This window comes from Bipolaris sorokiniana, assembly GCF_000338995.1.
Source record: "Bipolaris sorokiniana ND90Pr unplaced genomic scaffold COCSAscaffold_21, whole genome shotgun sequence".
In the NCBI taxonomy this organism is placed as follows: Eukaryota; Fungi; Ascomycota; class Dothideomycetes; order Pleosporales; family Pleosporaceae; genus Bipolaris; species Bipolaris sorokiniana.
In genome coordinates this window covers 15,454-30,830 of record NW_006911915.1, presented here as the reverse complement: position 1 = coordinate 30,830, position 15,377 = coordinate 15,454, and the positions used below count along the sequence as shown (strand labels likewise).

Sequence of the window (15,377 nt, the reverse complement as noted above, 5' to 3'; positions counted from 1 at the left end):
CCGCCTGGTTTCGTTGCAAAAGCCGTCTTTTGTTTTCGTCTCGGATAAGGTGTCCTGTGTCCGGACCGGAACCCGCACAGGCGATGAGAAGAAGAAAAGAATCATATCGAACAAAATAAGGACCAGACATAAACGATGAGTACGACTCTGTATGATCTGTTGTCTGACTCTACTTGTTGGCCTTTTTTTTGTCTGTCATTTTGTTTGTTTGTTTGAACGTTTAATTCTCTGTACTGCTAAAGGCGTGGCTCATGACAACCTAGTTTTCCAATCCCCTCTCTTCTCCTCTCCCTCTCCCCTGTTCTGCTTCATCTCTTTGGTTCTTCTAGATGGATACTGATATACTAATGACACCAACTTCTTTCTACAGCAGAAATGTCACCAGCAATGGGACGTCTTTTCTCATTGGGTTTGCAGGCCTTTAACGCATGCACCTGAGGACGAAAGACGGACTATTTGCGTTTGGCTGCAATGTGGATAGGTTTTTGTTTTCCATACAAATTAGTCTGGTTACTATTACTAGGTAAGGATACTTTTCATCCACTCTTTACAACTTTCCCCCAAGATCAAAAGAATCAACCAGGTCTGGCAAATCTCGAGGTTTAAGAATAATTAACTCATTGCCACGTCGGAAGGCGATTAACATACTCAACTACCACTTCCGCCATCTACAACTCCTTCTTGTTCTCGACGACAGTCTCGTTCTTGGCCTGCTCGATCAGGTTCTTGGCCACAGCCGCACTCTCCCTCCAACTCCTCTGACGTTGCCAAAACCTAATCTCAGCCGTAGTCTCGCTCAGACTGCTTCGTCGCGCATCTTCCTCGAGACTCTGCCTAGTGATCTCGCCACCCTTTTCACTCAACGTAGGAATGTTTTGAAGCTGACTAAGGTTCTCTTCGAAATACTGCTTGCGGACAAGGTAGCGCTCGCGGCGTTCCTTTTGCAGCCCCGGAGTATCGAGCTTTGATAGAATAATGCGAACGCCCCAGCGGAAGAGAATGAAGAGATGCTCGGCGAAGAAGACGGTAAGGAGGAGAGCCCAAAGTTGAATATTGCTGGGGCTACCGCTGGGACCAGTGTTGTCATTCCAAAACATGTAGACGAGAGCCGACGTGGTAATGCTGCCGAGCCAAGTGAGGAAGGAAAGGGAGTCAAGCCAGGGACCGATGGTATCAGCACGCCATGGCGTAGGTCGGCGCATCTCAACACAAATCTTCATGGCGTCGGCACGGAGCTCGACCCAGTTGTTGATGAGAAAGGAGACGGCAGTCAGTGGCCATACGACCGAGAAGAGAGACAGGTAGCCGAATTGAACAACCATCTCGCGAAGATCGGCCGTGACATCGTATACTTCGAGCTCCGCCTCTTTACGAACACGCTCAAGGAAAGCGGCGTCTTCAGGTGGGTCGTTGGCAACAGCAGGCGGTGCGGATCCACCGTTCTTGGCAGCTCGGTCGGACTGCATCTCCTTGTACTTGTCAAGTCCACGACGCTTGAGGTATGGAACGATAAGTTCCATGCCCAGATTGACCACCTGGGCAGTGACGGTAAAGTAGATGACCTGCTTGCGGAGGCGATCGGGGTTGATGCTCCAGCTAGCGCTCTTTGTTTCGAGATGAAGCTGCTTCTCGTCCTGGGCAAAAGGTCGAACAGCGACATGGAAAACATCAAGGTAGGGCACAATGACTTTGCCAAAAGGCACATAGACGAATGCAGTCAAAAAGATACCGAGGTAAGACATGATGAAGTTCATAACAAAGATCTTCTGGGTCAAGGCTTTCTCGTACGCGGCATGTGTCTCGTAGTTCTCGAATTGAGTCAATCGTGTAGCCGCTTTAGTCAGAAGGGTGTTGAGGATAGGATTGACAGTGGTCAGGATACCAGTAGGAATGAAGACCTAGGAAGATTTAGTATGGTCAGAAGCGGCACTTCTGTTGTAGTACTTACCAGGACGCTCTTGAGCGGTCCGTCATAGACCTCGGAGATGAAGACCTCGATGCCGAAGCAGGTTGCAATGACGGCTCCGAGGGAGCAGGCTGCAATGATTGCAAAGGGAATTTGCAGCAACTGTCTCTGGAAGCGCTTGGATGCAGGAAAGAAACCAACTTGCTCGCCGGTGACGGGATCGGTAATGGTCTTCTCGGGCGTGAAGTCCTTCTGCTTGACCTCGATGTTGGAGACGCCCTTGACACCCCAGCGGACACTCAGGTCTTTCTCCTGGTGCTTCCAGTATTCGGTGAAGACGGTGCACCACAAGGCGCTGGCGAGAGCGTAAATTGGCGAGAAATAGCCGAGGAAGAGCCATGAGAAGAGGCCGAATGCCGCAGCTGGAATGAGAAAGGTAAAGTAGGATTGGGTGAAAGCAAAGTAAAAGGCGATCTGGCCGCGTTAGTACTAGACTGTCCCAAGCCGAGAGACAGCAGCTTACCTTTTCTCCCATGCGATTGCGGATGTCGTCCAAGTCTTCAGTGCTGAGGATGTACTGTGATGTCCATTTCTTGATCCAATCCTTGTTGTACGCATGGTCATGCAGGGCGAAGATGGACTCGACGTTCTTCCATTCGCCTTCCTTGGGTGTTATGCCCGCTCCGCCCTCTGATGTGGGGTTTGTAATGAGCTGGTATATGATGCGCAGCCGCTCGGCCTCGTACAATGGCTCTGCTTCGAGCGATTCGCGCGTAACATTCTCAGGGGCAGCAGACCGGACGCCGTGGATCCAGTCGCGGACTCTTAGTTACGGGTTAGCCATCCATCTACTGAGGTAACACAGGGGCTATGTGTACCTGGATCTGTATACTTCGCCAAACAGGTGCTCGTCAGAAGCAACCCTTACGAAGAGCAGAAGCGAGTACGAATCGCCGTTGCGGACTTCGGTCTGTAAGCCAACGTTTGCCAGCGCCTCGCACAGCTTCTCAAACTGCGCAGCCGCCTTGGCCTTTTCTGTGTGCCCGTCAGCCCAGTGCTTCGCTCACCCTGCCATGGGAGCAAGCATACCCGTGTCGGCAAAGCGGTAGGTAATGACATAATCGACGTCGAGATTGGTCTGGAGGGCGGTTGATTTGGCCATGTCCGACGTCGAGGCCGAGGCAAGCAGGGCGATTTTCAATTGATAGACGGACCAGGAGAGGGTGGTGAAATAAGGAATGGCACGAGCAGCAGCAGCAGTGCTTGTCCCCTCTTTCTGGCTCGACATGCCCAGTAATGTTGTAATCAAGGTTGCACGCCGGCCTACTGCCGACCACCAAACGTCATCGTCGCCTACATCCCTGCTCCGTGCTACCCCTGCAACCCCTGCACCTCACGACAACTACCTGACTATGGACATATGTACATACAGTACTAAGTAGACTAGACTTCAGCTTCTCGTATGTGCATATGTATACTGCAAAATACATCCGAGCAAGCCTCTATCGCCAGTGCAAACAAAAAACAGATTCGAGCAGGAAAAAGCAAATTGATCTTTCCCCCCCAAAAAGAACTGTAGATAATATATGTGCTTCTAAATTTGTGAGAGATGCTTGTTGAACCCTGTCATTACTACACGTAAGTATCCCGAAACCAAGTAGCTAGATACATTGACTTGGAATTATTGTTAGAATACATCAGGTCACAAGCATCGCACAGTAGAGCACCCGACTCGAGTCGGAGGACCATGACATTCGACGCGTGCCAATCCATCGGGCAATACACACTACGTACGCCCATATGGAACATTACCCTAATGATTTTATTCATCTCCACACGACTTCATGCAACCACGTCCCCACCAAATCCAATCGGCCTTCGGACCGGACCCTGCTTCTTATACGGCACAATGGCCATGGCCTTGTACGTTTTACCCATACCATTCGGGCCTCTGTCCACAAGTCGTTTCCACCCCATCTCTAACCGTTTCTTCGTTTCCTCATCCTTCGCTGCCTTGAACAAGCGATCAGCTCGCTCTTTGATCCCCATGGTTGACAGGAAGAAAGATTGCTCAACAGGGCCATGGACCTCCACGCCAGGAGAGGCATCCAAAGCAGAGTCTGCTAGACCAATAAAGTCTACATCCGCCGAAAGATCCACAAGACCTGGTGCTGCAAAAGGTGAGACGGTCGTGTGTGATCGTATGCCGCGAAGTGTGTTTGCAGGAATCGTATTCAGTGGGCCGTAGTCAAGAATGAGAGCGGCTCCGGAAGGCTGCGATTTTGTAAATGTTTCCTCGTCTTTGGGCAGTACTTCAGAATCTCTGGTAGGCGCTGAAGAATTGCCGGCCTTGGAATTACTACCGCCTATTCTCACAGCAAAGTCGGAGATGTATGCAAGCGATTCCGGTGATATCTCAATGACTGCACCTGGAGTTTCTTCCAGCTTCTTGTAACGATTGGACAGCTTAGGCAAGTACAGTGAATGTGGTGTTGGCGTTTTTGATACAGTTAGCTCAAAATCAAGCTTTTCTGCATCTTTCTTCGATGTTGGAGAGCCTGGTTTGTTCGTTTCTGTGTAAGGAGAGGTCGGCGATACAACAAGCTCATGCCAATTATTCTTGGGGGCTGTCACGCCGTGCTTTGGTTTTATGGGGCCGGTTGGTGTCATGATCGTTGACGAAGCCGGTATAGAAGACTGTGTTACATTTTGAAAAATATGTATAGGGAGTGCATCAAAGAACTCATGGGCAAGTATGAAAGGGGTCGCTGTGACCTCTATGTCGTTTGTCAGCAATGTATCAAAAACTGGACAAAGCCCAGCCGGAACCTACCCTTGGGCACAAGTCGGATATCCTCACACCACTCAATCCTGCAGCCCGGAATGTACTTGCAAGTTGCAGTCAGGCCAATCTCGCTCTTTGCCAGATCCTGAGTCTCAGAAAGCAATTTTGCCTGTTGTTTCTGCAGATAGGGCGACGCTTCGATGAGATAGATGACTTCAATGCTCTTCATGAACGCTTTGAAGCTCGAAATAGTCTAAGAAAATTTCAGCCTTGATCCTTTCATTTCTCTTATCGGTATTTTACCATACCCTGAGAACATCATCCATCAACGTTCCTCGTCCAGGGCCAACTTCCATAATTTGGACCTTGTCCTTCCTACCCTGTGCCAGCCATTCGGCATATATCCATATACCAATTAACTCGCCAAATGTTTGACTGATTTCGGGTGAGGTTACAAAGTCGCCCTTGGTTCCAAATTGATCCTGCCCGCTCGTCGTCTGTCTTGTGTAGTAGCCGCCTTCGGGATGCGTAAGGCATTGACGCATATATGCCGCTACGGAAATTGGTCCAGTCGTCTGGGTTTAATGTCAGACCCTTTGTTCCTGGTAGACAAATTGAATTCTTACGGTAATGGCTTCAGCCAGCGTCTTTGCAAGAGGCGTCGACCATTGCCGTTCCGAACTTGCAGCAGCCGAAGTCGACGACCACCGGGAAGCGCATTTTGTTACATGACATCCAATTGGCCGAGATGCTGAGAGGCGCGTATGCGCTGCCATTCGCAGTAAACTTAGGGATTGGATCCTCATGTTGGCATGCTCATCGCAACTACATAACGTCTGCGCGTTCGGAATGACAAAAGTTCAGATCGGAACGCCGGGGTGAACGAAGCTATGACCATCATCCTAAGCCTCCGCCTCTTGCTGTCTGCAACGCTCCAATCCGGACATCAGTCATATTTTGATATATATCAAAGTTGACTTGGTATGCAATTCGCGTCATAAGTCTCTGAGGATAAAGCCTAAACGTGGGAAAGAGAAGGAACAATGGCCTCCCGCTGGGCAAACGACGAAGTAGACAAGGCCGAAGAGCTGCGTCGAAAGAAAGAAAAGGAAGAGAAGAAGCGCCTAAAATTACAGAAACAACAACAAGAAGCTGAGGCGGCAGCGCGTGTGGCGCAAGAAGCAGCAGATTCGCGCCCGGCGAAGCGTAGAAGACTGTCAACAGGCGATGATGATGAACAAGTGCCCAAAGAAAACAAGACTCAAGAAGAGCGAACACTACTGCGCTTCGAGGGCGGAGGCTGGACCTCATGCCGACACACATCCAACTTTGAGACTCTGAACCAAATTGAAGAAGGCTCCTATGGCTGGGTATCACGAGCGCGTGACATAGGCTCCAACACCGTCGTGGCTTTGAAGAAAGTGAAGATGGACTACAACCAAGACGGGTTCCCCATTACAGCATTACGCGAAATCTCGATTCTCCAACGCTGTCGGCACAACAACATTGTCAATCTTCACGAGGTACTCTCAGGCGACGATCCCCAGGAATGCGTCTTGGTCATGGAGTTCCTCGAACACGACCTCAAGACGCTGCAGGAAGACATGAGCGAGCCGTTCATGGCATCCGAAGTCAAGACGCTGTTGCGTCAACTGGTATCCGGAGTCGGTTATCTACACGAAAACTTCATCATGCACCGGGATCTCAAGACATCAAACATTCTACTCAACAACAGAGGACAGCTCAAAGTTGCAGACTTTGGCATGGCGCGGTATATCCCGCCTTCCAACGCGCCTCTCACACAACTCGTGGTCACGCTCTGGTACCGCGCGCCCGAACTGCTTCTTGGCACTCGGGACTACGGGACCGAAGTCGACATGTGGAGCATTGGCTGTATATTCGGGGAGCTGTTGGCCAAAGAGCCCTTGCTGCAAGGCAAGAACGAAGTCGACGAGCTCTCGCTCATCTTCTCGCTATGCGGATTACCCTCTGAAAAGACGTGGCCGCAATTCTACCGGTTGCCCAATGCAAAGAGCCTCAAGATGCCCCGAGACCACCGCAATGCACCTGGCTTTAATCGTGCAAAGTTTCCCTTCCTCACGGCCTCGGGCGTTGATCTGCTTTCTTCGTTGCTCACGCTCAACCCGGAATACAGGCCAACGGCGAAAGAGGTCCTGGCCCACCCGTATTTCAAGGAGCAGCCAAAGCCCAAGCCCACAGAGATGTTTCCCACGTTTCCCAGTAAGGCCGGGCAGGAGAGAAGGCGAAAGAAGAGCCCGAATGCGCCCAAGAGGGGTGAGGCGCCGGGCATGCAGGGTAGTCTGGATTTTAGTAGCATTTTCAGGGCGAGGGAAGACGAAGAAAAAGGGGCTGGGTTTCAACTGAAGATGACTTGATTACTCGGCAGTATTGATGTATAACTTGATAGATGGTTGCTTCATGGCCGCAGCGAAGTCACTAATCTATCCATGTACCTGCCGATCGAAGAAGGCCTGGTTGGCAGTACGCTCTAAATGCTGCCCATGAGGGCTCCGTCCATGTAAACTGTAACTTCTCTCAATACATTAAAGCCCAGGAAATAGCGCAATCATCGGCGGTCTCTGCTCCGACTGCGGTCGCTGCCGTAGGAGCTGTAACTAGGGCTTCTCCGTCCTCTGGCTCCGCCAGTGCCGCCGCTAGGGCCACCTCTTCGTGGCGGGCTATCCCTCCTGCCGTAGGCTCGGTTTGGAGGAGTTCTCGATGGAGACCGGCTGTAAGAAGAGCGTGAGATGCTCCTCCGTGGCGAGCGGCTTCGGGACCGTGTATACGATCGTGGACGTCCTCCCCATTCTCCTCTTCCCCCTCTTCCCCCTCGGCCACCTCTCCCCCGTCCCCACTGTCCACGATCAGGTGACATACGGCGCTGTGGAGAGCGGTAGCGTGGAGGGCCATCCATAGGCGGTGGTCTGTATGCTCCGGGTGGACCTCCTCCTCGCGGTCCCCGTCCACCGCGTCCATATCCGCTGTCGAAGTCGTCTTGGAATCTGTCGCCTGGCGGTGCGCCTCTCCGGGCTGGGGGAGGGGTTTGAGAAAAGCGACGTCGAGGGAGCACGATAGAGACTTGGATTCTGGAACCGTCCAACTGTGCGTCATGCATCTTTGCGATTGCACGCTCGGCTTCGTCGATCTCCTCGTAGAGTACGTATGCGATGCCGCGATTAATGTTGACTGCTTGGCCATGAGTAAACTGACTGCGAAAGTGCGAGATGGGGCATACAAGTGGGATTCATGGGCATCCTGACATCTTTGATGACGCCATACTTTCCAAATATCTCACGTATGTGGTCCTCTTTGACGTTTCTGGTCAAGGCTTCTACCACAATCTGTCAGACTATTAGTGGCCGGGGTGATGAACTGGGAAGGCTAGCCCGAAGCAAGTGTGTGTCCTTGGTATCAAGCCGTCTGATGTGCTCACCTTTGCACTCCGGGGTGCTGGCGACGCATCCCTGGGGGTAGGGCTGTGAGTATAGCTCCTCCCTCTTGAGCGCGATCTGCTGTTTGGTGTGTAGCTGCGTCGGCCATTGCGCCGGGGAGACAGCGATCTGGGCGAGCGGGATCGGGTACGCGACCGAGAACGTGTGGGAGAACGTGGGGACACTGAGCGCCGTGGCGAGCCCGAGCGTGGTGAAGTAGAGCGGCTCGGTGATCGTGTTTGCGACCTGTCGCGAGATGGGCTGCGCGTGCGCGATGGCGATGGTGAGTGTGCTGGAGACGGAGAAGGAGACGGCATGATATGGTTTTTCTAGGCAGTAGGGTCGCAAGAGATGTGCGTACGGTGATGTGCAAGCTCACATGCGTTTAGACATTGAGATGGTAAGATTCCATCGGATATCTGTTCACGCGTAATCTTGTGGCAGTGAGCTCTGAGCTGCGGACTGGGGCTTGGCACGGGCACGTGACTGGCGCGAGACACGGACAAACGACCAGGGTAACAGGCGCACGTCATAATGGTGCGAGGCCATGCAGGCAGAAGCAGAAGCAGAGGCAGAGGCAAAGGCAAAGGCAGAGGCTGAAAGGAGAGGCCAGGCCAGAACTCAACAGGACCACGTCAAATGCATTGCTGCTGCTGCTGCAACAACAACAACAACAACGCCATCATCACCAACAGTAGCCGCTCTTGTCTGCTGCTCAGCATTGCGTGGCACCCAGTGGACCAATGTCGAGTGTTGAGTGCCGAGTCATACAAAGCAATTGTGCTTCATCTGTGCAAGCAACTCGCCCAAACACGGAATTATTCTTCTGCTGGCCGGCGCCTAGAGCCACCGTTTAGTGATATGCAATGCATGGGTCCGCTTGTCTGATGCCAGCATTTCGACCCGCTGTTTTGCTTTTGACCCCAGAGAGACCAAGTGAACAGACACTAGGCGGGTATCGCGGTGGACTTTTGTTGTCGCTGCTGGTGTGTTGGGCCCAGAGCAGCGTCGGTGGCTGTCGACTTGACAAGCGGCCGGCTGCACGATGGCGCAAGAACAAGGACAAGACGAAGAGGATATCAAGACAAGGCGGCCCGGTATTGTGTGAGAGAGAGAGAGTTGTGGGTCTCGATAGGAAGAGGTGATTCCGATTGCATTGCGTCGGTTGCCTCTCGCGCTCGTCCCATTGACGCAGACAGGCAGAGAGAGGGCGGGGTCGAAACAGCCCCACTATCAAACCGCGACTTAGCCCAACAACGCAGCATCAAACCTTCTCACCGCATCTGCCCTCTCGTCCCGCTTAGTCAAAAGTACCTGCATCGACCGTGTGCTCTGCCTCGTCTTCTGTCAATCTTCTCATCACTCTAGCTCCCGCAGCACGCACAATACCCCTCACCTAACATGTCCTGGCAAGGTGAGCAACCATATTGCCCCCTCCCCTCCTTGTTCACGGCAAAGACTGACCCAAGCCAGCATACGTTGACACCAGGTGCGTCTCACCTCGACCTTCCTCACCCTGCACGTCTAACCACCTTCTCCAGCCTCGTCGGCACTGGCAACATCGACAAGGCCCTCATCTGCGATGTCGAAGGCGCAACCAACTGGGCCGCCTCCCCAGACTTCACGGTACGTCGTCCGCTGGCCTGCGCGGGGCATAGCTACTGGACCTGCAATAAGACATGAAATGGCAGTGCCGTTACGTGGTCCATCACAATGCACTCGCATGCTGACAGGGTATAGCTTTCTGATGAGGAAAGGGCAGCCATTGCCAAATCCTTCAATGACAAGTCGGACCCCAAGAAGGTCATCTCAGAGGGTATCAAGGTCAACGGCGTCAAGTACATGACCATCGAGGCAAGCGACGATGCACTCAAGGCAAAGAAGGTACCCTCCCCACCTCTGCCGCCCACGCCCACGCCCACCACGTACTGACTGTGTCACTAGGGCAAAGAGGGCGTTGTCGCCTTCAAGACTGGCCAGGCCGTCATCATCGCTCACCACCCCGAATCTATCCAGACTACCAACGCTTTCTCCTCCGTCGCCGAGCTTGGAGACTACCTGAAGAAGCACGGAATGTAGAGTGTCTCTGCTCCGGGACTGTTTGTATGTTAGAGATATTTGCATAGCCCCCACTCGACATGTGGCGGACAAGATGGTAGGGAGGAATGGTGAAGGATATAGATATGAATCATGACGCACCACATAGCGACAGAAGAGATTTCTCTTCAATGCAATGACATGCCTTTAAACTAAGCGCTTTGCTAAATCACACGACATTCAGCTACTACTCGCCCCACGGAGCCCAGTTCTGCCGAACTAGGCCCTACCCAGCTCAACGTCAATTCTGCCCCCTACGCGATTTTTATCGTAAATTAGCTGCGTAAATAAGTAAAATATTATATATTTATTATAACTACTAGATAGAAGGCATCTCCTAGTATGTAGAACGCGTTACTAATGCCTATTAACTTAACGTGCGAGATCAGTAAGCTGGAAAGATCAGTAAGCTGAACGCCCCACCCAACTTGACACGACGCTCTACACAACCACCACAATGCCGCGACAATAACGTTCTATACAGACTGCTCGTAAAGGTAGAATAAGTCTTACTATAGCATCTTATTATAATAATTTAAAGTAGTCTATTTACGCTCTTGCAAAGGCGTATAATATGCTAAAGTTAACACTATATACGCGCCTCTACGGTATCCAGCTACGATTAGAGACAGTCTCTATTAACCGTAAGCTATTACCTATTAAAGAGCAGTCTCTTATATAGTAGATTCTAGACCTTAACTAACGCGGTTTTCCGCCCTATATTATTAACGTATAACGAATAGTAGACGCTCTACTTACTACGCGCGGCTAAGATTTACCTCTATAGCCTATTAGTAAGAAGTAGGTATTACGCTTTATCTAAGGCTAGCTAAAGCTTTAGATGAAGTAGACTAAAAGATTTTATAGTTAGCGCGCCTTCTATAAGAATCTAGTCGTAATCGTAGCTTAGTTTAAGCAAGTAGAGAAGACGCGCTAAATATGTAGCGTTCTAGACTAAGATATCTATAACTTTAATAAGACTAGATTTATAATAGGCGTTACTAGCACATTTAAGATAGTTATAAGCTCTAATAGAGTTAGCTAAATAGTTATTATATAGCTAAGTAATTACTAGTAGGTAATAGTAATTAAGTACGTTAACGCGTTTAGCTAGTATCTACTACTATTTATAATTCTATCTAGTAAGGTTTACTAGAGTAGCTAGTATAATAGACTTCTACTAGACTAGGTTATTAGCGTCTTAGATAATAGCTAGATAACTAATTAGCTTAGAGTAGAGTAGGTAAAGTACTTTAACTAGTATATAGTAACTTTTATAGCTAGAGTCTATTAGCTTCTTATTCTAGATAGCTATAGTAGCTATACTACGCCAGAGTTCGACTAGTACTACGCTAAGAATAAGATTATTACTCTCTATATACTACCTTATACGTCGTATCTTCTCTAGCCGCTTAATATAAGCTACTTCTCGCCGCTTAAGTGGGCGTACGGACGTAAGATTAAGAAGCTTATCTACTAAGGCGTCTACTATATTAATAAGATAGACTTTCTTATAGTCTATTAATAGATCTAGTTAATAGTATTTACGTAGTAGAATATCTAGATAGGCTTTTAAGTAATAGGCCTTATCTCTCCTTATCTAGATTACGTTCTATTATTGCTAATAATTATCTATATACTATCTCTACTATCTCTACTATAGATAATAACGCTATAACGTAGCTAGAAATACTATATATAGTAGCGCAGCTATAGTAGTAGGTAAAGCTTCTTTAAGACTAGCTCCGTTAGGAATTATAAAGCCTAATAAGCTAGCTTCTCCGCTAAGTTATTAAAGGCTATTAGATTATAATATAATTAGTAATAATACTTACTAAGGAGAATAAGAAGCTACGTACGACTAACTAGCGCTAATAACGAAGGTAAGACTAGCAGCGTTAATATATCGCTTTTAGTAGAGTACTTTAGGTCTAATAGGCTTAGTAGATTATTATAGAGATAGAAATAGTAGTTATAGAAGTGTTAGATAAGTAATAGTATTTAAGTGTAATTAAGTAACTAAGTTCTGTAATCTGGGCCGATTAGAGCTGAGTACTAAAGCCTACCTCTAGGTAAGGCTAATACTTAGCCGCCTACCTAATATAAAAAATAATAGCGATAGCGCTTATAAGGCGGCGCGCCTTCGCGCCGCTAGAGGGCAGATAGAGAAATTAATATTATTAATTTCTTTTATTAATTATTACAGCTTTTTATTACAGTGATATAAATTAATCCTTAATTAAAAACCTCTTATAGTCTGATAATTAAGAGTCTTACTGCCTCTACTAATCTATAACTATCTTAACTAATTAATTAATTCGTAATAATAGCTACTTAACTTAATTAGTAGACTATAGTAGTAATACTACGCGATAAATACGACTACCGCGTATAGTATAACTAGCTTTAAGCGCGTTATGTCTTTTATAATATATAGGAGTAGGTTAATCTAAGTATAGTAACGCCGCGTTAAGTAGAGCTAACTAAACTAGAAATGCTAGATTTCTCTATCTATGCACCGTCGGCCTAACTACCTATAGAAGATATTCTAACGAGGCTGTCTAATCTAGCGACAGCAGGACTTTAAGTAAATGAGAACGATCTTAAGTTCTATAAGCTTTAAATAGATAGATATAAAGTAGCCTACGCTAGATATAAAGCTAAGGAAGTAAATATTTAGTATATTATAGCCTTTATCTAATCTATAGTTATAGCCTATCTATAGTAAAGCTACTATTAACTAGACTAGTTAGTCCGCGACTAGATTATAAACCTTCGTGCTTTGATAGGTATAACTAATAAAGCAGAATAAGAGTAAGCGTAATAGTAATATTATAACGCTCTTAAACTACTACGATTAGTAAATAGGTAGGATATCTAGCTAGCTAAGTATAATTAAGCTGTAACTAAGGCAGAAACACTTAACGTACCTAATACTACTTAGTTTAGATTAGTAGCTATAGACTTTATATTAGCAGTAAATAAAGTAGCCCTAATATAGGCAGTAACCTTCTAGTTAAATAAAATTAATTAATCTAAGATAACTAGGCAGACTATAATAAGACGGTTCTAAGAGTATATAATACTAAATTACCTAATTACGCAAAATAGAAGCTAAAAGGTAGCCTTTATAGTAGATAATCTATCTATATTTCTTACTGCGAACAGTAACGCTGACTAGCGCGTAGATAGGGACGCTTACTATATAGAAATAGGAAACTCTTATAGTAAAAAATAGGTTAGACTCTAATATTAATATATAGCTAGTAAGAAGAGCGATTATAATCGCTAGGCTCTAGGCTCTCTATACTCTCTAAGAGAAAGGGGTAAAAGCGTAATCGCGTACGCCCGCGGTAAAACTATAAAAGTAGACGCTGCTTCTAGTAAAAGCCCAAACGCGTACGCTAGAGGCTCTAAATATCTAGTATATAATATAGGGTATACTCTCTAGAACTACTTCTATATATATAATAAGAAAGCTTTAGAGTAGTAGGAACTAAACCTAAAAAGAGCTTAGATTGTAGAACTTAGACAAGAATATAATACTAAATTCTAGAGCCTATTAAGAGCCTAAATCTAGCTAAGAACTCTTACTCTAAGACCTAAGTAATTATAAACCTCTATACTAAACTTAACTAATAACTAACTATATAGACGATAGATATTAATAATTAATACTACGTTCTCTGCGATATCCGTATTAGATTACTATAAATACCTATTAAGAAACTTCTTTATTTTTAACTTAGAATCGACGTATTATATTACGAATAACTGTATTTAAGTCTATAGCTATCGTCTACTAATTTAAGAAGACTATATATAGATAGGTAATAGCTAGATATAGATTAGAGAATATAAGGTAATTATTCTCTAGCTAAAGTATAACTAGATAGTAGTAAAACTCGTACTCTATAATATAGTAATCTGCTTAGATATTCTCTATAATATTATCTCTTTTAGAGTACTAAGAAAGTAAGAAATCTAGTAGAATATTTAATTAGACTCTATAGTAATTAAGCAATTAGATAGATTAACTATCTATAAGCTAGCAGAGCTATATAGGTAATAGATGCTAGAGTACTAGCTAGCTAGATTAGTAGATAGAGTAGCTCTACACGCGCATACTTATACGTCCTAAACGCGTTAGCGACCTTAATAGGCGCCTGCTCTTCTCTAGTATAAAAGACTAGAATACCTAGAGCTAGTAGCGATTAAGTACTTAGTCTAGTAAGCTAAGGGGGTGTAAGTTAAAAGAGTAATAATAGTACAGTATAACGCGTATAGGAGAACAAAAATCTAATAATAGATTAGTCGCGCTCCTAGAATCTATAACTAAAAACTTACTAAGAGACTAATAATTAATTTCTATATATAACGGTTCGAGTACACACTAAACTAACATCCGAAAGGGATCCAAACATGGGCACGCACTAGCCGAGGGCAGATCTGCTAATATAAAACCCCACCTTCTCCATACCGTAGCTCAATAGATTTTTGATATCCTTTCGTACAAGGCCTATAGGTGTCTATTCGAATCAAGGCTCATTTAATGTCCCACGCACTCCCATATGCCTCTGAGTGACGCTACTGCCAATACTAATCCGAGTAGTCTTGCCTGCGCCGTTACATTATATCAAAAATCTCACCACCGCCGGTGACGGCATTCAAACAATATCGCAGCTGTCTGTTCAGACTACATCCAAAACCAAGTGTTTCCGGAGTTGATCCGGAACCTTACACCGTTACATCTAACATTCACATAGACAGGATCCCATTAATCTCCTGTCGACCGAAGCCTTTGGGTTTAGAATTTCTGTACTCACGCGAGTCGGATTAACTTCAGAAAAGCCGCGTAGAGTGCGCCAAGGTAGAGACACGGAGACTACCAAGAACCCATCAACCTAGGAATCAATCGCCATAGTTAACCGAATCACCACCGATTCTGCAGAACCGTCAAGAAGAACAACTCGCCAACAAACGCAGAAACCCCAACAGGAGAAGACAGCTGGCAAGCAGCCTACTATTGAGATAGAAGAAGAAGAAGAATCGGAAAAGGATCACACTAGTGCGCTACAGGCAGAAATCAATAGACTAACGCCCAAGTCGAACGATTAATGCGGGAAAATACCCTAAA

At 46.7% G+C, this 15,377-nt stretch overlaps 5 protein-coding genes across 5 annotated transcripts; 2 read left to right on the top strand and 3 right to left on the bottom strand.

Annotated features, from left to right (window-relative positions):
- Positions 1 to 459: 459 nt before the first annotated feature.
- COCSADRAFT_129791 (uncharacterized protein) lies at positions 460 to 3,199 on the bottom strand. The gene is made up of 5 exons (XM_007707781.1): positions 2,996 to 3,199; positions 2,785 to 2,941; positions 2,430 to 2,730; positions 1,949 to 2,380; positions 460 to 1,898 (listed from the first exon to the last, which is right to left on the bottom strand). The coding sequence occupies exons 1-5, from the start codon at positions 3,192 to 3,194 to the stop codon at positions 669 to 671; spliced, it is 2,319 nt and encodes a 772-aa protein (XP_007705971.1). The 5' UTR covers positions 3,195 to 3,199; the 3' UTR covers positions 460 to 668.
- Positions 3,200 to 3,748: 549 nt separating this feature from the next.
- On the bottom strand, positions 3,749 to 5,236 carry COCSADRAFT_31610 (uncharacterized protein; the record flags this gene model as incomplete). The annotated part of the gene is made up of 3 exons (XM_007707754.1): positions 3,749 to 4,683; positions 4,740 to 4,944; positions 5,000 to 5,236. 3 exons carry the CDS (start codon positions 5,234 to 5,236, stop codon positions 3,749 to 3,751), a joined length of 1,377 nt encoding a protein of 458 aa, XP_007705944.1.
- A 354-nt stretch (positions 5,237 to 5,590) lies between these two features.
- Positions 5,591 to 7,182, top strand: COCSADRAFT_279986 (uncharacterized protein). Its single transcript, XM_007707780.1, has one exon. It carries the CDS (start codon positions 5,735 to 5,737, stop codon positions 7,085 to 7,087), a length of 1,353 nt encoding a protein of 450 aa, XP_007705970.1. The 5' UTR covers positions 5,591 to 5,734; the 3' UTR covers positions 7,088 to 7,182.
- A 96-nt stretch (positions 7,183 to 7,278) lies between these two features.
- On the bottom strand, positions 7,279 to 8,011 carry COCSADRAFT_104147 (uncharacterized protein; the record flags this gene model as incomplete). The annotated part of the gene is made up of 2 exons (XM_007707779.1): positions 7,279 to 7,898; positions 7,948 to 8,011. Coding segments are annotated over 2 exons (684 nt in total), but the record flags the coding sequence as incomplete, so codon positions are not given.
- Positions 8,012 to 9,184: 1,173 nt separating this feature from the next.
- COCSADRAFT_41966 (uncharacterized protein) lies at positions 9,185 to 10,525 on the top strand. The gene is made up of 5 exons (XM_007707761.1): positions 9,185 to 9,557; positions 9,617 to 9,632; positions 9,685 to 9,769; positions 9,884 to 10,027; positions 10,088 to 10,525. The coding sequence occupies exons 1-5, from the start codon at positions 9,545 to 9,547 to the stop codon at positions 10,220 to 10,222; spliced, it is 393 nt and encodes a 130-aa protein (XP_007705951.1). The 5' UTR covers positions 9,185 to 9,544; the 3' UTR covers positions 10,223 to 10,525.
- The last annotated feature ends 4,852 nt before the right edge of the window (positions 10,526 to 15,377 follow it).

What these genes read in the sequence shown, in the direction of transcription:
- COCSADRAFT_279986 (XM_007707780.1), top strand. Translation starts at nt 5,735, where the DNA reads ATGGCCTCCCGCTGGGCAAACGACGAAGTAGACAAGGCCGAAGAGCTG.
- COCSADRAFT_41966 (XM_007707761.1), top strand. An exon ending in CCGCCTCCCCAGACTTCACG is followed by an intron (nt 9,770 to 9,883) that starts GTACGTCGTCCG and finishes GACAGGGTATAG; the next exon opens with CTTTCTGATGAGGAAAGGGC. An exon ending in ATGCACTCAAGGCAAAGAAG is followed by an intron (nt 10,028 to 10,087) that starts GTACCCTCCCCA and finishes CTGTGTCACTAG; the next exon opens with GGCAAAGAGGGCGTTGTCGC.
- COCSADRAFT_129791 (XM_007707781.1), bottom strand. Translation starts at nt 3,194, where the DNA reads ATGTCGAGCCAGAAAGAGGGGACAAGCACTGCTGCTGCTGCTCGTGCC. An exon ending in GGCGAAGTATACAGATCCAG is followed by an intron (nt 2,731 to 2,784) that starts GTACACATAGCC and finishes CCCGTAACTAAG; the next exon opens with AGTCCGCGACTGGATCCACG. An exon ending in GCAATCGCATGGGAGAAAAG is followed by an intron (nt 2,381 to 2,429) that starts GTAAGCTGCTGT and finishes TAACGCGGCCAG; the next exon opens with ATCGCCTTTTACTTTGCTTT.